The 23,385-nt window shown below is 49.1% G+C and overlaps 1 protein-coding gene across 1 annotated transcript; it reads left to right on the top strand.

Moving 5' to 3' along the window:
* Positions 1 to 3,441: 3,441 nt before the first annotated feature.
* CLEC4F (C-type lectin domain family 4 member F) lies at positions 3,442 to 17,271 on the top strand. Its single transcript, XM_087863508.1, has 7 exons — positions 3,442 to 3,572; positions 4,446 to 4,562; positions 4,870 to 4,980; positions 6,580 to 7,698; positions 14,345 to 14,496; positions 15,411 to 15,529; positions 16,702 to 17,271. The coding sequence occupies exons 1-7, from the start codon at positions 3,512 to 3,514 to the stop codon at positions 16,850 to 16,852; spliced, it is 1,830 nt and encodes a 609-aa protein (XP_087719634.1). The 5' UTR covers positions 3,442 to 3,511; the 3' UTR covers positions 16,853 to 17,271.
* Positions 17,272 to 23,385: the final 6,114 nt, after the last annotated feature.

Below are 23,385 nucleotides of genomic sequence, written 5' to 3'. Positions count from 1 at the left end.
GGGTACTCATGTCGCGCCCTGAAGCTGCCTCTTTCCAGCCCCACCCTCGGGCTGCATCAGCTTAGCGTCAGGGCCAGGCAGAGTCTACCCAGTAGCGACCTGGGTGGCTCCTTGCCTACAAGCTCTTGATTATGTAGCTTCGGAGGAACAAAGTCCCCTTTCCAACAGTTCCAACAGAAATCCAGCGTGGGGTGACATGCCCATCCCTAAAGCAATAATGGAGATCCGGGAGATGGGTTATGTTGAGCCACAAGCTCATTCCTGGGACTGGGAATTGGGTATGGGCTTAGCCTCCCTGCTGCTGGACAGACTGAGCAGGAGGGAAGGGTTATTCTCAAGACAAAGACCGGCAGAGAGGCCAGGAGACAGGAGACTGTCAGCTCTCAGCTGCTGAGGGCCCCAGCTTACAGGCTGCAGGTCTCCGCTTTCCATCAAAACTGCTGGATCTCGCGGCTGCCTGGAAGACAGCTGACCACCCTGTGTCGTTAAGGGTTGATATGAGTGACTGAGAAGCTTCTGCAGCCACCCGCCTGGGTGGCTCAGTCACTTAGCATCTGCTTTCAGCTCAGGTCTGATCCTAGGGTCCTGGGACTGAGTCCCACATCGGGCTTCCTGCTCAGCGGGAAGTCTGCTTCTTCCTCTGCCCCTCCCCTGGCTTGTGCTCTGTCTCTCTCACTCTCTCTCTCAAATAAATAATAAAAGAGAGAGAGAGAGAGAGAAAGCTTCTGCAGCGAGGGGTCTGCACCTCTAGGAGTGTGGCCCTGTGCCCTTCAGTAGGTCAGGAAAAACCAAGGTATTAGAGGTCCCAGCGGATGAATGGTTCTGATATTAATGTATAAAATGTCCATTTGATTTATTCTGGCCAGAGGACAGAGAAACCTCTCAGCAAGGATGGAGCAACCTCCTGGTGTTTCCTGCTGTCACACAGTCTCCTTACAGGAGAAATAAGAGCTGGGAACCTGGAGTGGCAGGGGAGTGGGGACAGCGAAGAGCGGGCAGGACTGGGGATGCTGCCGGTCACGGCTGAGGCTGCCACATCTGCAGGACTATGCCGTGCCTTGGCCCAGACTCTACCCTTCCAGTTCTGCTTTTGAGGTTCCCTCAGCTTCCCAGGCCCCAGGAAGAATCAGCCCTGAGTGGGCCTGGGGCCCTTCCTGAGTGTGGGGAAATAGAAACCAAAGCCACTCTTGCTTTTCTTCTGCCACCCTAGGGCCTCTTCTGGGCCTCTGGGGAGGTACCTCAAGCAACTCTCCTTGCACACAGAGGTGAAGGGGTTTGCTAGACACTCCTGGGGTCTCAGGCAGAAATGTTGACTGCTCCAGAAATGGGTACCTTCAAATTCCTCCTGTGTCCTTTCCTGTCAGGTCAGAGTGCAATGGGCAGGAGGTAACAGGCCAACGGATGCTGGCTCTACCCTCTGCATGCGTGCGCACACACACGCACACACACGCACGCACACACACACTGCCATGGCTTCATGAACTGGAAATAGGCAGCCACCCCCTTCCTCACCCTGCATATCCGCTGTGCCCTCAGCTAGCTGCTGGCTGAGGTGACAGTGGCCTCCACGACACAAGCCCCTCTTGGGCAGAAGCTCCCGAGCCCCCTCGGGACAAGGCACTTGCAGGACAGCCTCTCCACCATTTCAGTTGGGCTACAGGCTTCGTAGGGCTTGGAGGGCCTGTGTGGGAGGCTGACTCCAGGATCTGGGAAAAGCCGTGGGAACAGGGTGTAGAAAAGGAGAGTGAAAATAGGAAGAAACCACACAAGAAGGATGGCACAAGCCATTTGCAAGGTAGTAACTGACATCTTATCAGCGGGTCGCTGGTGAGGAAGCGGACAAATATGTAGTTAGATTTTTATGAGTTAAAGAAAATGTGATCCGTTTTGATAAGATCATAACCATCTGAAGTGCTGGGGAACCAAGGAATGAGAATCTGCCATTAACCTTTGAACTGACTTAGGGAGTATTGTTCTGCTCATCTGTTTACCCCCTTGAGGGCTGGGGACTTTGGGCTGGCGTGGCTCCACCAGGACGCCTCACTTCCCTGTCTTCTAAGTCCAGGCCCACAAGCAGCAGGAACCCCCTGAAGCAGGGAAATTACAGGGGCTCAATGCAAAGCAGCCATCGGCGTAGCCATCCGTTTCTTTTTAGTTAGTCTCAAACCCGATCAACTCAAGGGAGCACCGTTGCAATGAGCCAGAGGTGCGAAATTGGAGCAAGTTGGCTCCTGTCTGCTGTTTCTGACACCAGCCAATTCTCTGCATCAACTGGGTATTCTGCACTTCAAGTCCATTCTCGCAGTGACTTTTGGAGTTAGCCCAGACCCCGCAGGTGAAGGGCTGCAATCCCACAAGGTTGCCCCCACTTTGGATGCCACCTGCAAGTGGGGTCTCCAGGCAGCCCACACTTCTGCACAGCCAACTGCAAGTTGGGGGGGCTCCCATGACGGCCCTCAGCTTTGAAAATTCACTAGAATGGCCCATAGAACCCAGGAAAACACTATGCTTACTATTACAGTTTACGATAAAGGATACAGATGAACAGCCGAATGAACAGCCAGAGGAAGAGGTACGTAGACCAAGGTCTGGAAGAGTCCAGAGCAGAGGAGCCCCTGTTCCTGGGCAGCTGGGATGTGACACTCTCCAGGCAAGTGGATATATTCACCAACCAGGAAACTCCTTGAAAACTCCTCAAATCTTTTGTAATCCCATCTCCAGGCCCCCTCTCCTACCTGGAAGTCCGGGGTGGGGGTGGGGGTGGGGGTGGAGTTGGACAGGTGGGAGTTTGTTTTTTCTGGGATCGACTCCCATCCTGAAACTATCTAGGGGGCTACCCTGAGTCACCTCATTAGCATAAACTCAGGTATGCTGAAAAGGGGCTCTTTGCGAGTAATAAAAGATAGTCCCATCACTTAGGAAATTCCAAGGAACTGGCACAAAGATCAAATACACTTTTTATTCTGCCACAGACCCTTCCCTCCCCTGTCAGTTGTGAGGTCCTAAGTGGGCAAGAGTCACCTCAGCCCTTCCTTTGACTTGTAGATACCTGCTACGCTGACCCAGCTCCCTCCCTTACCTGACCTCCTGTTACTTGAGAGGGTCTGGGGCTAGGATTCAGAGTCAGCCACAGGTCACAAGGATGTTTTTCTGCAAAGCTGAGAAGGACCCCGCACCCCCTCCTGAGTGGCCATGAAAACGTATTTGTGACTTGGGTGCAGAGGCTAGCTTTGGGGACTCTGCTGAAGAGTGGAGGTTGGGGTGAGGGGCTTGAGGGGAGGGCCAGCGCTGATGCTGGCAAGGAGAGGGAGAGGCCAGGGCAGACTGGCGCCTGTGAGTCTGGAAGGACAGGACCCTGCTGGGACTTCTGCAGAATCAGCAGGGGAGGGAGTTCCTACTCAGGGGCACATAAGTCCGGAGTATCTCGGCTTTACTTCCCTCTGCTACTGGCACGCTGCACAGCCGGTGAGGGGTCCGTGGCAGGGAGCAGCGGTGGAGGGTAAAGGAAGAGATGAATGGTGACAGGGTCCACTTCTGCACGGACAACCAGATGGTCTTCCTGCGCCCCCGAGGTGAGAAAACCGAGGCGTCAGTCCATCCTCCTGAGCGACTGGCTTGCTTGTCCCCCAGCCTTGCCATTTTTGTCAGCCCCTCCCTGGCAGGCCAGAGCTCGCTCCTCCCTGTCTCAGCCTTCAGAATAAATAGGCAAGGGCTGAAGGTGAGTGAGGTGAGGACGGAGAGCCTGGTGCACACCCCAGTCTCTGCATGAAACCTCCCCAGACCCTTTCCCTTGGAGATGGCAACCTGGTGAACTTTGAATTCAGAGGCACCTGGTTTTGAATCCCATCTCTGCACATTGGGTTGGCCCCACAAGGCCTCAGGGGCACCAGGCTGGTGTTTCTCCACCTTAGAATGGATTTCCCTGTATACTGTTTTTCCCTACACACCCCCAGACTCAATAGGCATAGCTCTTTGTAGGACACCCATGCAGGGCTTTTTGACCCCAGCAGAGGCAGACTCCAGCACTGACCTGTGTCAGTTTGTGGGAGAGGCAACAGTCCCAAAGGGCTGTGAGTCCTGCTGTGGTCAGGGTTCATGAGCAAGCCTGGCCCTCGGACTCAGAGGTCAGGTTCCTGCTCTGTCCATTCCCGTCTCCCTCCTTTCTTCTTCCGTGCAAACTACCTGTTTGTTGCCCTCCTCTGTGCTGGGGTCTGTGTCCTGTGCACCTCCTCCAGGTTCTCTGGTCTTCTCTTTGCCTTTGTGTTCCTACCACACTCCCAATTAGCTCTGGTGAACGCTTCCAAGTGCTTTATTTCCCATCTCCATGATAAGCATGGCCAGTGTTTTCATCCCCATCAGACAGTCCAGGAGACTGAGTCCGAGGACTGACCCTGTCCGGCCCACACAGCATGCTGTCCTCCTGTACACTGGCTTCTCCCTTGCAGGGCTGGACTCTGCGCCAGGGGTTCCTGCAGCCCCCAGGAGGCCAAGGCTTGTTCAGACCACCGTGGCAGTCATGGCTGTGACTCTTGTCTCCTCTCTGGTGGCTCTCTTTGTTGTGGGTAAGCTCCTAGGTGAACCTGAACCTGACTCTCTCTGTCTTCCTGCATAAAGGTCCCACAGGGACGAGTTGCCCACCCTCTGCTCCCAGAAGAGTCAATCTACCTCTGGCCCCAGGCCTGAACCAGATCTTACCTGAAACTCAACCAAGCCCCCCATCCAAGGGGAGTCTCCCAAGAGCTGAGGCCCATGGAGGAAAGTCCGAGGGGTGCCATCTCCGTCCTTCTGGAACCCTGACCGAGGGTGGGGCAGCCTGTTCTCCCAGCCTTAGTGCAGAGAGAGTGTGCTGACCCAGGAATGGTGTCTCAGTTCTACAGAAGCCAAGACCTCCATTGGAGCCATATGCCTCCTTCCAAGAGTTTTCAGCCACGATTCCCAGAGACGACAACACAACCGGACAGTTACCTGTGGAACCCCACAGTGAGTAGCCATAGGGCGGTAGGAGTGGAGTGGGGGAGCTGGGGCATTCAGATGCCCAGACCCTAGGAGGAGCCTCTCCTCTGATGCCTCCTATGCCCCTGAATGGGTTCCAATTTTCTCACAAGAAGACACAATCTTTTTAAAAAACAGCTTCATTGAGGTGTAACTGACACATAATAAGGTACGATATTTAAAGCGCACGCACACTCTGATGAGTTTTGACTTATGTGTGTGCCTGTGAAACCACCACCACAATGACGGTAACGAGCATATTCATCATCCTCCCCCCGAAGTTTACTTGTGCCCTTTGTCATCCTTCCCTCTTCCCTCCTCTCTTCGTCCCCAGGCAACCACCTATCTACCTGCAGTAATATAGATTAGTTGGCTTTTTCCAGAGTTTTATGTAAAAAGGACCCTATAGTGTGTACTCTTTTTGCTCCTTTATCAGCAGGTAATTTGCAAATATTTTCTGTCAGTTAATGGTTTGTGTTTTCATTCTTCTAACGAGTTTAATCTTAATAAAATCTAAGTTGTCATTTTTTTCTTTTATGGATTGTACTATTGGTTTCATACTGGAAACCTATCCCAAGGTCACAAAGACATTTACCTATGTTTCCTCCTGGAAATTTTGCATTTTTTGGTTTTACATTGAGGTCTATGATTAATTTTGAGTTAAGCTTTATGTAACGGTGTGAAGTATGAGGTTAATTTTTATTTCACATATGGATATACAATTGTTACAGCACCATTTGTTGAAAAGGTTATCATGAATTACTTTTGTGTCTCGGTTGGAAATCAATTGTCCATATATATGTGGGTCTATTTCTGGATTCTCTGTTCTGTTCCATTGATGTATTTGTCTGTCCTTACAAGGCAGAATATTTGACTGGACTTCTCATACCTTCAAAAGCCCCCTGGCCCCACCACTGAGGCCTTACCTCAGCATAGTGGCTCAGACCTCATACATTTACCTAGGTAGGGCATGAGGAATAGGGCAGGAATCTTCCAGAAAGGGTCCCTGCCGACTTGGGTTCTTCTCCCTGTTCCTGAGAGAAGGCTGGCCTAAAGAGTCTCAGACCATGAATGTCTGAGATAAGGTCTTAGCTTGTGGGGGGAGCAAAGGGTGCTGTAGGACCAGAGGCAGCTGCAGGTGGGTTTGGTGGGAACGGTCACGCAGGTGAAAGGGGCTATGAGTTCCCTGAACTAAGTGGACAATGTCAGTGGAGTTAAACTTCATCAGCTCTCCATAATATAATCAGTTACCTTCAAGTTCAATTACAATGGCAAAATAATCCAGGCCTGACCAGCATGGCTCTTAGTGGTAGCTGGTTTATAGCAGGCAAGTATTTCAATCCTTCTGTCCCTCAGTTCATGGGGGACAGCTAAGTACACCTTTATTTTTTGGCCCACAGTCTCAGGTGGCCCAACCCCCCGGGGTCTGGGTGGCTGCAGTGAGGAGGAGGCTGCTTGAGGAGCACTCAGGGTTGTGCCTTAAACATTTCCCTTAGAAAATGTAAGAACGCGATGGTTGTCCCATATAATGAATGCTTCCCTATGTAATGGGCCTCTGTGGCTGCCTTCTCGATTTCCTCCCTCCAGGTCCCCACCATTTTGGTGGGGTGGCAGCGTTGCAAGAGACTATCCAGATGTTTAAAAGCCATGTGGAGAATTCCAGCACCTGGAGCACGGAGATCCAAATGTTGACTTGCAGAGTGGACAATGTCAGTTCTCAGATCCAGGTGCTCAGTGGTCATCTGGAAAATGCCAGTGCTGACATCCAGATGGTAAAAGACGTTCTAAAGGAGGCCAATACCTTGAGTTTCCAGACTCAGATGTTGAAGAGCTCCATGGAGGGGGCCGGTGCGGATATCCAAAAGCTAAAAGGAGATCTGGAAAAGGCAAATGCTTTAAATTCCCAGACCCACAGTTTCTTAAAAAGCAGTTTAGAAAATGCCAGCATCGGTCTCCACATGCTGAGTGGAGGCTTAGGAAATGCCAACGCTGAAATTGCGATATTGAAGGCAGGGCTGAAAATGGCAAATGCCCAGGCCCGGTGGGCAAACAGTAGTCTAAAGAATGCTAACGCTCAGATCCAGGTTTTGAGAGGCCAACTGGTTGGTGTCAATGATTTAAAGACCCAGAATCAGGTTTTAAGAAGCAGTTTGGAAGGAGCCAATGCTGAGATCCAGAGGGTCAAGGGAAGCCTGCAAAATGCCAATGCTTTAAACTCCCAGACCCAGACTTTTCTAAGAGGCAGTTTAGACAACACCAGCTCTGAGATCCAGTTATTAAGAGGTCATTTCAAAAGGGCTGGTGATGAGATTCACTTGTTAAAAACAGATTTGGAAACTCTCACTGCCCAGGCCCAAGTAACAAGCAACCGTCTAGAGCAGACAGACGCTCAGATCCAGTTATTAAAAACGGAGCTTGAAAATGCCAGTGCCTTAGATTCCAAGATTCGGGTATTAAGTGGTTGTTTGAAAAACGCCAGCAGAGCGATACAGACCCTAAAACAAGGAATGAAGGCTGCTGCGGCCTTAGGTTCCAAGCTCCAGATGCTAGAGAGCAATCAGCAGACGGCCAGTGCTGAGATTCGGCGGCTAAAAGCAGATTTAGAGAACACCAAAACACTGACTACAAAAATCCAGGAGGAGCAGAGTCGCCTGGAGACAGTCCGTGTGGCCCTTGGTTCCCAGGAGCAGCTACAGAGGACCCAAAGTAAGTGGGATGGGAGAGCTTGGCCGGGGAGGTACAGTCTCTTGGTTGGGTAGAGTCTTCTGTCCCTTCAGCCTTTTGCTTACTTCAAAACATTTTTTAAAGATTTTATTTATTTATTTGTCAGAGAGAGACAGAGCACAAGCAGGGGGAGCAGCAGGCAGAGGGGGAAGCAGACTCCCTACAGAGCAGGGAGCCCGATGTGGGGCCCGATCCCAGGCCCCTGGAATCATGACCTGAACCGAAGGCAGACGCTTAACCAACTGAGCCACCCAGGCGCCCCTGCCTTTTGCTTACTTCAACATGCATCCCCCTGGGAAGGAGGGTGGGAGCTGGAGAAGGGCTGAAGCCACCCAAATAGGCTCGATGTGCCTAGGCAGTGGTGGAGGTGGCATAAGGCAGCTGTCCCTGCTCTCAAGTGGGTTGTCATCTGGCCAGAGTAACAAAACAACACTTGAGAAATGAATGATGTGTGGAAGGCATGCTGAGGTGTAAGAGGTGTTATGTGAGAGACAGGTCTAGGAACTGGGGTGGAGAGGAGCAAAAAGAAGGGAGAGAAGGGACCTTCCAAGGTAGATGTCCTCTGGTATAGAAAAGGGATCTTCTGAGTGGAAGAGAAACCTTTTGGAGGAGAAAGGATCAAAAGATCCTTTGTGGAGAAGATGGCCCTTGAACTGAGTCCTGAAGGACTAGTAGGTATTTGCCAAACAAGTAGGGTAAGAGTATGGCAGGTTCACAGGCATGAAGATGTGAAACCATGAGGTTCAGGAAACCTCAGGCTGTTCTATCTGACTGGACTATAGCCAAGAGGGCAGGTGATGAGTTGTAGGCTGAGAGGATAGCAGGCGGGGGCCAGAACAGTGGCTTTTGAACTGTTTTGAATGTAAGCCTGAAATTCATTTTATATTGTGACCCAGTATAATTATGTGTCACACACACACACACACACACACACACACACACACACACACACACACACGTTTCAAAAGCAAAAGTTTCACCACATGGATGCACTCTGATATTTTATAATCTCTTCTTAAAAAATAATACCTTGATACGTCCCACAAATGGGTTGATGATTACACTTTGAAAGTCACTATGCTAGGAAGCTAGGCAGACCTGGAGAGACACCAGATGGATGCGGAAGGTGTCTGAATTTGGGTTTTATCCTTCAGGAGATGAGGGTCTATTGGAGGGCTTCAAGAAGGCTGACCAGATGGGTCTCCATACTGAGAGGAAATAGAAGAATGGAGAAGAGCAGCGAGATTGAGACATGCTAAGCCTGAGATGCTTTGGGGGTATTCAAGTGGCTGTCGTCTGCAGGCCATCTGGAGTGTAGGGGACAGGCCCTGGCTACAGACACAGCTGTGGGAGCCCTCTGTACATTGGTTCTGGTTGTGGCAGTGGGAGTGGGGGGCGGGGCTTGCATGAGATAAAATGCTTTAGTGGGAAGAAAGCTGAGGGCAGAAAAAAGAAGTCAACCTTCAGGAGGCAAGAATGAAAAGAGGTGTTTTTGAAGAAGACTACTAGAGAAGGCAGTCTTAGAGGCAGAAGGAGAACCAGGAGATGGGCAGTTGGGGAAGTCAAGGAAGAGGGAATTTCAAGAAGGAAGTGGCTAGTTCTGGTGACTGCCTGAGAGGTCACATAAAATAACCAATAAGCACCCACTGACTCTGGGCAATCAATAAGTCATTGGGAATGAAGCTCCAGTGGAGAGTTAGTGTGTGGCCTGGAGGCCAGACCACCCTCAGCAGGGCGTGGGTGACAGATCAGGTGCATGAGCCCTTCAAGGACCTTGGCTGAGGAATGAAGGAGAGCGATGAGGCTGAGGTGGGGGGATGGCATGGCAGAGGAGGGATTAAAAACACGTATCATGGATGTTGACATTGTAAAACCTCCATATGGATTATAGACAATGCAGATATTGAAAAAGAAAATGATGAGAAAATAACCACTTGTATTTCCATGAACATTTCTACATTTTTAAAAAGATTTATTTATTTATTTGAGAGAGGGAGGGAAAGAGAGCACAAGCAGGGGGAGGGGCAGAGGGACAGGGAGAGAGAATCCCAATCAGACTGCACTGAGCACAGAGCCTGATGTGGGGCCCCATCTCGCGACGCTGAGATTGTGACCTAAACCGAAACCAAGAGTAGGACACTTAACTGACTGAGCCACCCAGGTGCCCCTCTACATTTTCTTTTTTTTTCCATTTGGTTTGCTTTCTATTTATTATCTTTTTCCTTTCTTTTTTTTATAAGAATTTTTTTATTATGTTATGTTAGTCACCATACAGTATATCCTTAGTTTTTGATGTACCTTTTACATTTTCTGTATGAGCCCACGGCTAGCATTTTGGTGAACTTCCTTGAGAGGGTTTTTTTAGATTAAGAGGATAGGCTTGATCTGAGAGTGGGAGAAGGGAACCAGCGAAGAGGGAGGTGGGAGGAGAAGGAGAGAGAGACAGAGAGACAAATGGAACGAGCCTCTGAGGGATTGACCTTGAAGGGGTGGGACAGTAAGTACTTGAACCTCTGAGGCTGGGAGGGGGAGGTGTGGCAGTGGGTGTCCACTCAGGTTTGCAGATGTGGGAACAGGAAACCGAGGGAGCTGAGCTTTAGTGGTGTCTCTTCCTAGGTAAAGTAGGAGGTCACTTGCTAAGGGTGATAGAGGGGGTGGTTTGAGCAGCTGCTGAAGAGACTCCCAGTCTTGGGTACCTGGGTGGCTCAGTCGGTTAAGTGTCTGCCTTTGTCTCAGGTCATGGTCTCAGGGTCCCGCATTGGGCTCCCAGCTCAGTGGGGAGTCTTCTTTTTTTTTTCTTTAAATTTTTTATTATGTTATGTTAGTCACCACACAGTACATCATTAGTTTTTGATGTAAAGTTCCATGATCCATTGTTTGTGTGTAACACCCAGTGCACCATGCAATACGTGCCCTCCTTAATACCCATCATCGGCCTATCCCAATCTCCCACCCCCCTCCCCTATGAAGCCCTCACTTTGTTTCCCAGAGTCCATAGTCTCTCATGGTTCATTCCCCCTTCTGTTTACCCCCCTTCATTCTTCCCTTCCTTCTCCTACCGATCTTCCTATTTCTTATATTCCATAAATGAGTGAAACCATATGATAATTGTCTTTCTCTGCTTGACTTATTTCACTTAGCATAATCTCCTCCAGTCCCGTCCCTGTTGCTGCAAATGTTGGGTAATAGTTCTTTCTGATGGTTGAGTAATATTCCATTGTATATATGGACCACGTCTTTATCCATTCATCTGTTGAAGGGCATCTCGGCTCCTTCCACAATTTAGCTATTGTGGACAATGCTGCTATGAACATTGGGGTGCATATGGCCCTTATCTTCACTACATCCATATCTTTGGGGTAAATACCCAGTAGTGCAATTTCTGGGTAATAGGGTAGCTCTATTTTTAACTTTTTGAGGGACCTCCACACTGTTTTCCAGAGTGGCTGTATCAACTTGCATTCCCACCAACAATGTAGGAGGGATCCCCTTTCTCCACATCCTCTCCAACATTTGTTGTCTCTTGCCTTGTCAATTTTTGCCATTCTTACTGGCATAAGGTGGTATCTCAGTGTGGTTTTGATTTGAATTTCTCTGATGGCTAATGATTTTGAACATCTTTCCATGTGTCTGTTAGCCATTTGTATATCTTCATTGAAAAAGTGTCTGTCGTATCTTCTGCCCGTTTTTTGATTTGGTTATTTGTTTCTCGTGTATTGAGTTTGAGAAGCTCTTTGTAGATCTTGGATACCAGCCTTTTAGCTATAGTTTCATTTACAAATATTTTCTCCCATTCTGTGGGTTTCCTCTTTGTTTTGATGACTGTTTCCTTTGCTGTGCAACAACTTTTTATCCTGATGATGTCCCAAAAGTTCATTTTTTCTTTTGTTTCCCTTGCCTTTGGAGACGTGTCATGAAAGAAGTTGCTGTGGCTGATGTCGAAGAGGTTACAGCCTATGTTCTCCTCTATGATTTTGATGGATTCCTGTCTCACATCGAGGTCTTTCATCCATTTGGAGTTTATCTTTATGTATGGTGTGAGAGAGTGGTCAAGTTTCATTCTTTTGCATGTAGCTGTCCAATTTTCCCAGCACCATTTATTGAAGAGACTGTCTTTCTTCCACTGGATGTTTTTTCCTGCTTCATCAAAGATTAGTTGCCCAAAGAGCCGAGGGTCCATTGCTGGGTTTTCTATTATGTTCCATTGATCTATGTGTCTGTTTCTGTGCCAGTACCATGCCATCTTGGTGATCACAGCTTTGTAGTATAGCTTGAAATCAGGCAGCATGATGCCCCCAGCTTTGCTTTTTTTTTTTTTCAACATTTCCTTGGCGATTCGGGGTCTTTTCTGGTAGCAGGGAGTCTTCTTATCCCTCTCCCTCTCTCCTCCCCTCTGCTCCTGCTCTCTCTCTCAAACTACATAAATAAAATCTTTAAAAAAAAAAGAGAGAGACTCTAGGTTTGTTAGAAGCCGGGTCGTCTGCCCTTCTTAATGCCTCTCCAGTACCCCCTGCTGTCTTCCTAATGCCCTCCTATGTCCACCTACTGCTTTAGCAGAGACCCGTGTGTCTCTACTGTGGGCCACATTGGGCTCACCCAAGGGGATTTACATATACTGATGACTGGGACCCACCTCCAGAACTCTGACTTTTTGGGGGGAAGAGGGTCTGGGATGCAGTATGGGCATTAGAATTTTTTTTAAAAAGCTCCCTAGGTCATTCTAATGGGCAGTCAGGACTGAGAACCATTAGCTTAACTTTTTCTTGAAGGGCCAAATAGTAGGTATTTTGGGCGTCTGGCTGAACAGCCTCTGTTGCAGCATTTCTGCCACTGTAGCAATAAAGCAGCCAAAGATGGATATAAACTAAAGGGTGTGGCTGTGTTCCAATAAAACTGTATTTATAAAAAGAGGCTCCTTGCAGGTTGCAGTTTGCCAATCCTCATTTAGACTACTGGTTCTTTGGCTTTGGAATGCATCAGGATCACCTGAAGGGTTTGTTGAAACACCAGCTGTTAAGAAGCAATTTCAGATTCAGTCTGGGGTGGGTTTGAGAATTTGCGTTTCTACTTAATTCCAAGGTGATGCTGCTGCTGGTCCAGGACCACATTTTGAAAACCGCTGGTTTATACACTCATCATCATTACCGAGATATTTGTAATTATGTTCTTTTTTTTTTTAAGATTTTATTTATTTGACAGAGACAGAGACAGCCAGCGAGAGAGGGAACACAAGCAGGGGGAGTGGGAGAGGAAGAAGCAGGCTCATAGCAGAAGAGCCTGATGTGGGGCTCGATCCCAGATTGCCGGGATCACGCCCTGAGCCGAAGGCAGACGCTTAACCGCTTTGCCACCCAGGCGCCCCTGTAATTATGTTCTAATTGGTGTCTCTGGCCTGGTTAGGATTTGCCTTCTTGTTCAGTCTCCACGCTGTCGCCAGGTTGATATTAGCACAGTGCAAATCTGAGCACAGTACTATCCTTCTTAAAACCCTTCAGGGCTTCCCAGTGCTCACAGGGAAAAAAAAACCCCAAACTCCTTCACACGAGATGGTCGATATCGTGCTGGTGAAGCTGTCTAAATCCATCTCCCCTCCCGTAGGCACAGGCCATTCCCAGCACTTGAATAGGTCAGGCCATGCCATGCTGTTTCACACCTTTACACTTTTTGTGTCTACTTTTCCCCCTGCCTGGGATGCTCTCCTCGGCACTGATCACCTGGCAAACTCTTCCTCAGTCTTTGAAGACTCAGCTCAAGTGACATCTCACCTGGGGTGTCCTTCCTGAATGCCACGTGCAGCCCAAGTGACATAGGCCATACCCTCTTTTACGGCTCTAACAGGTGCATGGTCTTCCGTAAATGCATCTTCAATGCCCTTTTTACACCTCTGTCTTGTTAACTAGACTGTAAGTTCCTTGAGGGCATGAATCATGTCTTCCTGATCTTTGTATAATAGTCCCTGGTTCACAGCAGTTAAAAACCATTGAACTGTGGATGTGGAACAAAAGAATCAATGAATGAATGAGCGAGTCTGTTGTGGCACCATTTCAAGCAGCTGTGGTGCAGATGATGTTAAAAAGCAGGGTGTGTAGTGGGGAGGGAGGAGAGAGCTGAGAGCACAAGCGGCTTGTGCTCATGGAATGAGCTTTTAGAGCTTGAAATGGGGAGGTCGGGTAGAGCAGGTCCTGAGGATGGTCCCGGGTGTGGGCAGCTGACGTGGAAGGAGATGAAGTGAAGGAAGTGAGTGGCGCTGTGGGATGGCCGCAAAGGCTCCTAGGGAGATGGCGGGAACTGCGGTGCAGCAGACTGTCCGGTGGTAGCAGTCAGTGAGTGGCAAAAGAGGGTCGTGGGGCCAGAAAGCAGGAGTCTGGAAAAGAAAGTGTTGTCTGGGTAGCAGAGCTATCTGAGGATCTCTGGGGGGATGGAGCCAGGTGTCCTGAGCTGCTTTCCGGTGTACTGGGTATCAGGCTGGGGGTGCAGCCTCCCCGGCCTTGCCCCTGGAGCACTGGGCATCAAGCATTGTGTGGGCTCGTGACCCTCAGTGGCCAGTCCCAGGAGCAGTCAGGAAGGGCAGCTCTTGGGCATCTGCAACCAGCCCCTGGTTCTCTCTCGTCCCCAACCTTTGCTCCAGATCAACTTCTTCAGCTGATCCTGCAAGGCTGGCATGTCTACGGCGGGAGCTTGTATTACTTTTCTCACGTCAAGAAGTCTTGGCACGAGGCTGAGCGGTTCTGTGTGTCCCAGGGAGCCCACCTGGCCTCAGTGACTTCTGAGGAGGAGCAGGTCAGAGTCGCAGGCTTGGGGTGGTGTTGATGGACTTGGTGTGGGATCAGGGACTTTGGCGCTTCCGCCTTCCTCCTCTCGCAGCGGGCCGGGCAGAGGGCTGCGGTCTCTTATGTCAGTCGGAACAAATGTTGACCGAGTTCCCATGAGCATCTTGCTCTGGAGGTAGAAGCACTGAGAGCAAACCTTGATGTCCTTGATGAATGAGGGAGACACCCCGAGGCCCTCAGTTGTCAGCAGTGAGGAAGGGCAAGGGGAGGTAGTGCTGGGTGACTGCCCTTAACGTGTTGGGAGTATAACTTCCCTCCCCACCCCCTCATTTTCCCTTTAGCTTCTGCTGTAGTTGTCAATCCCGATTTTAACGTCAGTGAATCCAATGGCTGTGGAAGGCCCACAAGCAGGAGACCCAGGCTTTTTGGAAAAGCCAGACACAGAAGTTTGAGGACCACCAAAGCTGATACAGAGCCTGGTGGCCCATCTGCCAAAGGTCCTTACCAGAATTTACTAGGGTTATTGTCAAAGGACCATCATGGGTTTGGTCCATTTCAGCTTATGGAACTGCCCATCCTTTGTGGTTCTCCTGAGACTGCTCTCGTATGTCTGTCGAAGGACGTGCTATCTTTTTTTTAAATAAAATACATCTCTTTAATAAACTATGGCCAGGTCGGTCTTTGTCTCAGTGAAGCCACCCTCATCAAGTCAACATGGGAGAGGCTGGGCTTTCTTTGAGGGGCCCTGAGTCCTGCCCTCCCTCCTGGACAGACCACGGAAGGTGCAGGGAAGGGCCCAGCTCCTGCAGAGGAGTGGGCTTCGTGCCCCAGGACCAGGGAGAGGACAGCCCAGCCTCCTTTTCCACATGGCTGGGAGAACCAGCTCCTCACACAGGGTCGAACAACACTGCCTTTTCTCTACAGGCCTATCTGATAAAGTTCACGAGTACCTCTTACCACTGGATTGGCCTCACTGACAGCGGCAAGGAGGGCTCCTGGCGCTGGGTGGATGGGACACCATTCAGTGTGACCCAGAGCATAGCGTGAGTCCAGCACTGTGTGGTGCTGCCCCAGGAACAGTCTGGCTAGAGACTCTCTGTCCTTGTCTTGTGTGTGTATTCCTGCCCAGTCAGTGCTAGTGTTGTGTGTGATATATGTGCATGATGTGTACGTGTGATGTGTGTATACAGAGTGGACGTATGATTGTGTCTGTGATGTATGTGTGATGTGTGTGATATATGTGCATGATGTGTATGTGTGATGTGTGTGTACAGAGTGGACGTATGATTGTGTCTGTGATGTACGTGTGATGTGTGTGTATGTATGATGTGTATGTGTGATGTGTGTGTACAGAGTGGACGTATGATTGTGTCTGTGATGTATGTGTGATGTGTGTGTATGTATGATGTGTATGTGTGATGTGTGTGTACAGAGTGGACGTATGATTGTGTCTGTGATGTACGTGTGATGTGTGTGTATGTATGATGTGTATGATGTGTACGTGTGATGTGTGTACAGAGTGGACGTATGATTGTGTCTGTGATGTATGTGTGATGTGTGTATGTATGATGTGTATGATGTGTGTGGGTATGTGTATACACATTGGTCCTTGCGTGGACCCCTCCACGGGGGGCATCAGAACAGGATAGGTCCTGGGACTGGCAGGCAGCCTATGAGTGGGTCTTCCTGTGTTTTCCCTGTTGCTGTTGTTCTTTGTTTTGTTTTTTACCTATCCTTTTTAAGATTTTATTTATTCATTTGAGAGAGAGAGAGAGAGAGCATGCATGAGGGTGGAGTGGCAGTGGGAGAGGGAGAAGCAGACACCCCACTAAACATGGAGCCCGATGCAGGGCTGGATCCTGGGACCTGGAGATCATGACCTGAGCCGAAGGCAGATGCTTAACCATCTGAGCCACCCAGGAGCCCCTGTTTTTTGTCTATCCTATACCCTTTGTAGGCCCTGCCTTCATCAGAAGGTATCTGAATGTGAATTCTGGGGTGGAGGCTTACAGTTTCAGATATCCTTCCTATCCCTTGATCCTCAGTAACTAAAGACAATCTCAGCAGAGCCACCCTTAGAGCACCCTTGGGCCCAGCTCCGTCCCCATCCAGGGCCACCAGGAGATGAAGGACCCGTGTCACTTCAGCTCCTTATGCCATAGTGGGGGTAGGGACACTATCTTCGTCTGGCAGAATAAAGCCCTCTTGTTTCCAGGTTTTGGGGCAGAAATCAGCCAGACAACTGGCAGCACGGGGACGGGCAGACGGAAGACTGTGTCCATATTGAGCAGAAGTGGAATGACATGCGCTGTGACACCCCCTATCACTGGGTCTGTAAGAAGCCCATCAGCCAACATGTGGCCTGAGACAGGCCAGATCTGAAGGGTCGCCGTCGCTGCCAGCTCTGGACCCTCCCCACCTGACGCCCTGTGAACCTCTGAACCCAGCTTTTTCTCTGGGGCTTTCCATTTGGCCTTTTGTGTTTCCTGCTCTGTCCTTTCATTTAACCCTTCAAACATGTTAATCTCAGTAACCAGGTGGGATCAAGGGCTCCTCAAGGCCAAAGGCTTGCTGTGCCTCTGTACCCCCTCAGCAACCCACAGAGGCCTGTGAGACAGCGGGTCCCCAATAAATACTGACTGAGTGTACGAAAGCTTTGTGCTTGTCTCTGCGATGGCCATCACACTCTTTTCTCCCTGAATCGGTCTCCTTCCTCAATGTCCCTTCTGTCCTGAAATAAACATATCTTTGTTTAAGGGCTTTATAGCTATGAATGTTTAGTTAGTTCATTGGAAAACAGCAGAGGTTTAACACAAACTACGGGGACCTCATACAGGGGGCACAAATTCCCAAGAAGTGATAGTGATCCCAGGTATTCCCTGCATTTCCTTTGTTACAGATGGGGCTGGAGCTGGATTTTGCCAGGCCTTCAAACCACTCCCCAAACTTCTTCCTGTCCTGTGTCTAGCCTCATCTCATTTCCCAACTGTTAACTTTTGATGCCATATCTCTGGCTTTGGCCTCTTCTTGCGGCCCCATCCCCCCCTTCCAGGGACTGGGCTTTCTGCCAGCTCAGTTTAGAATGAGAATTTCTGGAGCAGTTCTTTGCCCTGCCTCATGGAGTTACACAAGCATGCACAGGGAACCCGATGAAGATTTCTGGAGCTCTTCCTCTCCCTTTCCTTCATGCCCCTCCCCAAATCCTAGCACACTCAGTCTCCCCCCAACTCCCATCTTCCTCTCTCCACACTTAGTGAAACTGTCATACCCTGCATGGGACCCTCCTCCCTGCACTGGGGTCTGGAAGGAGCCTCTAGGAAGAATCCCAAGGAGCAGGTGGCCTCATGCTCTCTGCTTCCCCAGCCCGGAACTCGGGTTATAGTTATCCAATGCCAATTGTTTCATGAATTTTGTCCAGTTTTCCAGTTGCTGGCAGAAAAAGGACTGGTCCAGTTATTCCATTAGGACAAGGAATGGGAATCTATCTGTTATGACATCTGTGGCTGAACAGGACTTTAATTTGTTTGTATTCATATTTCCCTTTTGGCTTTTCTTTTGGCCTTTTCTTTTATGGCTTCTTAGCTTTCCACCAATCTTAGAAACTCCTCCTCTGTTGCAGGATTGAAATCACATTTTGCTGTATTTCTTCCAGTACCTTTATAGGGTGTTTGTTTGTTTTAGATTTATATATGTTACTGGATTTGATTTCCTGACAGTTTATTCCTTGGTATTTTGCATCTATAGCAGTATAGATATATAGGGATGGGCTTATTTTCTTTTTATGTAGTTCTGTTCTTTGTTTTAGGGTTTTCCTAGCTTATGCAAAAAAGGTAAGAGCCAATGTTAATATGTCCCACTTTTTGGGAATTTACTGAGATTTTCTTTGTGGCCTAGTCATGTCTGCTCACTTTTTAATAAATGTTCCACAGGAATATTTATTAGATTAGGCTTGTGATTTTCATTTTTCAGATATTCTATATCCTCATTAATATTTTGTCTACACAACCCATCAATTTTTCTAGGAGGATTTGTGTTAACTCTCCCGTGTAGAACATTTATCTATGTTTATCATCTTGTCGTGTCATATTTGTAATAGCTTTTGATTTATGCATTTCAGTGTAACTTAATGTCTAAAGATTCATAACCATGAAGTCTGCTTGAAGACTTCTACTTTTATCAATATTCACACAATCCAGGATTATTTACTGTGCCTCTACCATGTACCAGGAACTCTTCCAGGTTTTCAGGATTCAAAAGTGAAGGAAACAGGGGGGCCTGGGCTCAGCCGGTTGGGCATCCATCTGATTTCGGCTCAGGTCGTGATCTCAGGATTGTGAGATGGAGCCCCATGTTGGGCTCCGTGCTTAGCACTGAGTCTGCTTGAGATTCTCTTCTTCTCCCTCTGTCCATCCTCCTGCTCTCTCTCAAAAAAATAAATAATAAAATCTTAAAAAAAAACCAAACCCAAAGTGAACAAAACAGATAAAAATCCCCCCCCCAAGCCAGTATTCTAGTAGAGAGGAGAGGTAGTTAGGACACCCAGCCCCTTCTCATAGCCTCAGGAAGAGTCCTCTGGAGCCTGAAACCTGGGGGTGGTGACATCCTGGAGTAGCAAGCTAGCTGTTCTTTATCTGTCTAACCAACCATGATCTGTGGCCTAAAGCTAATGGAACAGGGACAGGTAAACATACACTCCAGGGTCAATTCTCATGCCCGGGCTGGCCCTTTCTCTCTACTGAGAAGGTTCTGAAAGCTGCCATTTCCTCAAGAGAGAGTCAGAAAGGCAGAAGAATTAAGTTCTCTACAGACTGAGTGGAGCCATCTGGGGAGACAGAGTGAAGTCTTCAGTTGTCCTGGGGGAAGTGGTCAGCTTGTTTCCCTGGAGTGCCTGCCCCGCCCAGCCTCTGCTATGGGAACCCTGTATAGCTGCCACTCTCGGTGACCACAGATTGGTAATAGACATAGGCGGTGACAGCTGCCACCACATGGGGTGTGCTGTTGACACCCTGACGCCCACAGCCTTTTCTCCCAGAGCCATGGTTTCCAGTCTTCTGGCTTATGAGGACCCAACCTGAGAGAGGCTGGGCTCATTGTGAGTTAGGGGAAAGCCCAACTCTAGCACAGGGAGAAGGCATAGACTTCTTGGCTGTCATGAAATGACCTTCCAGGCTTGGTTTTCTAGGGCCAGGGAACAATTTCCCAGTCAGGAGAGTAAGCATATTCTGGAAGCAGATGTCACAGCATTTTGAGGATGACATAAGTCACTAGTTCAGAAAAAAAAAAAAATCTACCTGTGCTTATAGTATGTATGGGTGTCCTCTACCAATGAATGCCCCAGCCCTCTATACTCTGGAATTCTTAGAACATATACCCAGATTTGGGCCTGGGCCTTTGTCCGACCCCCTCATATGCCTACACCACGCCTACTGGAAAGAGCCTCTCCCTTTGTGGTGCTCTTGCATTTAAGGGCCAGTTGTAAGTGGCTCTACCTCTATCTGCTGCTAGCAATTCCTACAGCTCAAAGCCAACCAAGCCCAGGGACCCACCACCAGTGAGAGCCCCAGGCCCCAGTGAGAGTTACAGAAGAGTGAAGAGGCCTGGGCTACTCTTGGGAGGGGTGACTTAGGATGGAAGGGGGTCTGCTAGCTGGGCCTCAAGAAGGATTCCTCCTGAGGAACAAGGGCCACGCAGTGGGGTATCCACCACACAGCTGTGCCTCTCAGTTCCCTTCCCCTCCCCAAAACAGCCTGTAGCCTACTTCCTCTTGAATCTTTTAAGGCCTTGCTTTTGTTGCAGTGTTATCCTTCTTAGATCTGACAAGCATTTCTCATTCTAGCTGGTCCCAGAATTGGGATTCCAGGCCCTCTTCAAGGTAGCCCCAACGAGCCTTTGATGTCTCTGCTAGAGACACCAGAACCGAGCCCTGGACCTCAGTGTCTCCTCAACCAGCTCTCATTACAGTTTCTGTACTTTCGCTCAGAACACCCTCTGCCTGGGTCACTTATGCCTTGTCTGTGTAATAGCCAAGTTTCTGGACATTCTATGTAGTTCATATATTATCATTGCTATTGTAGTCATCACTTACAATGTGGTGGGAATCAACGTGAGGCGGGAGTGATTGGTGGTTATAGACCCAGGCTCCATGGCCAGATTGCCTGGGTCCAATCATAGCTTTGTTCCTGTCTAGCTGGGAAAGCTGGTTACTTGCCTTTCATGTCTCAATGTCCTCTTCTGTGAAAAAATTAGAGTACCCCTCTCTTGAGATTGTTGTGCAGATTAAGAAAGTTAATCCATAAAATGAGCTTAGAAAACTGCATGGCACATGGATCCCATTATACCAGCGTTAGCTGCTATTGTGCCAATGGCCTCATTGACTCCATGCTACAATTCTGAGGAAGGTCCTCTCACAATCTCCACTTTACAGATGGCAAGAGGAGGCCTAGAGGGTTTGAGTGTCTTGCCTGCGGTCCTATAAATTCCTGTGCTGCAGCAGCTCTTCCCCTGGACCCCTGACTAACCCTCAGGCCCTGCGAGTCTCAACTCTTTGTGAGGCCCCACGGTCTGCAGGGCTCCAGGCTTCCATTCATCTACTCTTTCAGGAGGCTGTCAGGCACCTTTCTGCATCTTGTCAAAGCTGGAGGCCACCGGCTGCTGCTGAGCACACTGGCTCAAATGAGGACTTGAGCTGGGGGGGTCCCTGACCTCTCCCCAGCTTTTTGGGGACAAAGACTGTGGGTCCGTTCCCTTTCTCTGTTCTTGGTGGAGAACACTCCTGACCCACAGTTAACTCTGCTAGTGATGTAGCCAAGATAGTAAACCCAGCTCGTGCCCAGTGGGAGTGGGGGAGTAGGAGCCTCAAGGGAAATGAAGTATGGGGCATGGCAAGCAGTCAGGGCCTGTGTGCTGGGGGACCAGGCCAGCCAGAAGTGTGGGCCTGGGCTGAGTGACCCTGGGTTAGAGGACATTCAGAAACTGACCAGCCTTGGCTAGTCACTCAACTTCTCTGGCACTGATTTTCTCATCTGTACAATGGGAGTAAAGTCCAGTTCCCAGGAATATGATGAGATAATACACAGTATGTAATAATAATATGAATTTATATTAATTTGGGTAATAATATGAAATTGCCAAATTGATTTACATAGGAATTCTGGGCAATACAGACTTGTCTCTTGATAGTATTTGATCCCTTTTAAAAATGTCATTTGCCTTCCCTTATTTAAAGCTGTTTTTTTGGCAGCTCTTTCATGTTTTGACTGAGCTATAGAGATTAAGGGAACTGTGTCTGAGCCACAAACTGATCAGTGTGACGAGGGGCTGCCAAGGACCCAGGCAGATATGGGGAGTGTTCCTTTTAGCTGGGGCTCCAGGATAGGAAACAGGAAAGACTGATCAGGTGAATCCACTGGGGCAAAGGATAGAGTAAGGGCTAGTTTCTCTGTGTCTCAGCGTGGAGGATACAGTGGATCGGCTCCCCCCTCCAACCCCCATCCACCCCCGCTTCCCTCCTTCTTCCCTTCTTCCAGGGTGCCTCCCGGCATTGCAGAGGCAAGAAGGCTGAAATTCTGTTTCCCAGAATCCCTTATTTCTAGGTTTCTGGATGCCAATTAAGATGACCTCCTTAGAAACAGGTGTGTGAGCTGGTGAGCATGGACATCAGGCAGAACTCAAGTCCCTGTCCTTTTGTTTATTTTCTGTGGACAAGCCAGGGGATGGGGACTTGGCGTTTCTCTGCAGCAGTGTCTGGGGGCCCCTTGCCCAGCTCTGGGGGAGTTGAGTGGCAGCTCCAGCAGCGCTGGTTCCTGCCCCCTGACTGCAGCTTTGGTAGTGTGCTCTCCAACTGAGCCCCTCGGGCTCCACCAGCCCTCCCAGTGATTGCGTTAAGCACTAACTCCCCGAATTAAATCACTTGGCATCTGCTTAGAATACCTAGAAGAGGGGCGCCTGGGTGGCACAGCTGTTAAGCATCTGCCTTCAGCTCAGGGCGTGATCCCAGAGTTCTGGGATCGAGCCCCACATTGGACTCCTCCGCTGAGAGCCTGCTTCTTCCTCTCCCACTCCCCCTGCTTGTGTTCCCTCTCTCGCTGGCTGTCTCTCTCTCTCTCTGTCAAATAAATAAAGTCTTAAAAAAAAAAAAAAGAATACCTAGAAGAGTTTCTGATCCTGCTCTGAATCTTGACTGGGGTGAAAGGTCTGAGGCCTTTGATGTTCTGGGCACCGGCGATGACACAGGCCTCTAATAGGACAGCTCCATTTTTGAAAATGACACTGGGCAGACCCCAGTTGAGGGACGGCCTTCAGAATGAAAGACTTCTCTTTTAAAATGTCGTGGTCATAAGCAAGACTTAGGAAATGCTTTAGAAAAAGAATAATGAAAACGGGAATATTCATAGAGAAAGAGGGCAATGGAGTAAATGTGAAAAAAGTTAACAAGTGGAGAATCTAGGTGAAGGGGCTACAGGACCTCTTACTGTTCTTGCAACTTTTATTTATTTCAAAATGAACTTTTTAAACGTTTTGTGTATAGCCATCATCTCTTTCTGGTAAATGTATACAATGTACATACATATATTTGCATACAGGTGTATACATGAATCCCGAAGCTCAGTCCCCAACCTGGATTGATCAAATTAGAATTTGGGGGATTGGTACTGGTAATCCCCAGGCGGGCGGATTAAGAAAAACCCAACTCCCCAGGTGATTCCAGTGTGCAGCCCAATTTGAAAATCAGTTGCTGTCTATCTGTAATCCCGTATTCACCAAAATCACCTGCGGAGCTGCTGAAACCCGGATCCCCAAGGGCCAGTCTTCCTGAGAGCCCGACCCGACTGGCATCAGCCGACTGGCATCAGCCGCGGCAGAACAGCGACAGGTGGTCCAGGCCCCGCCCCCGTGCCTC

This window comes from Ursus americanus, chromosome 7 (genome assembly GCF_024610735.1).
Source record: "Ursus americanus isolate L20-20 chromosome 7, mUrsAme1.1.p, whole genome shotgun sequence".
Classification (NCBI taxonomy): Eukaryota; Metazoa; Chordata; class Mammalia; order Carnivora; family Ursidae; genus Ursus; species Ursus americanus.
This window is presented reverse-complemented; position numbering and strand designations above follow the sequence as displayed.

Coding starts and splice junctions, on each gene's coding strand:
- CLEC4F (XM_087863508.1), top strand. CDS start 3,512: ATGAATGGTGACAGGGTCCACTTCTGCACGGACAACCAGATGGTCTTC. Junction 3,573..4,445: donor GGTCTTCCTGCGCCCCCGAG/GTGAGAAAACCG, acceptor TCTCCCTTGCAG/GGCTGGACTCTGCGCCAGGG. Junction 15,530..16,701: donor AGTGTGACCCAGAGCATAGC/GTGAGTCCAGCA, acceptor TCTTGTTTCCAG/GTTTTGGGGCAGAAATCAGC.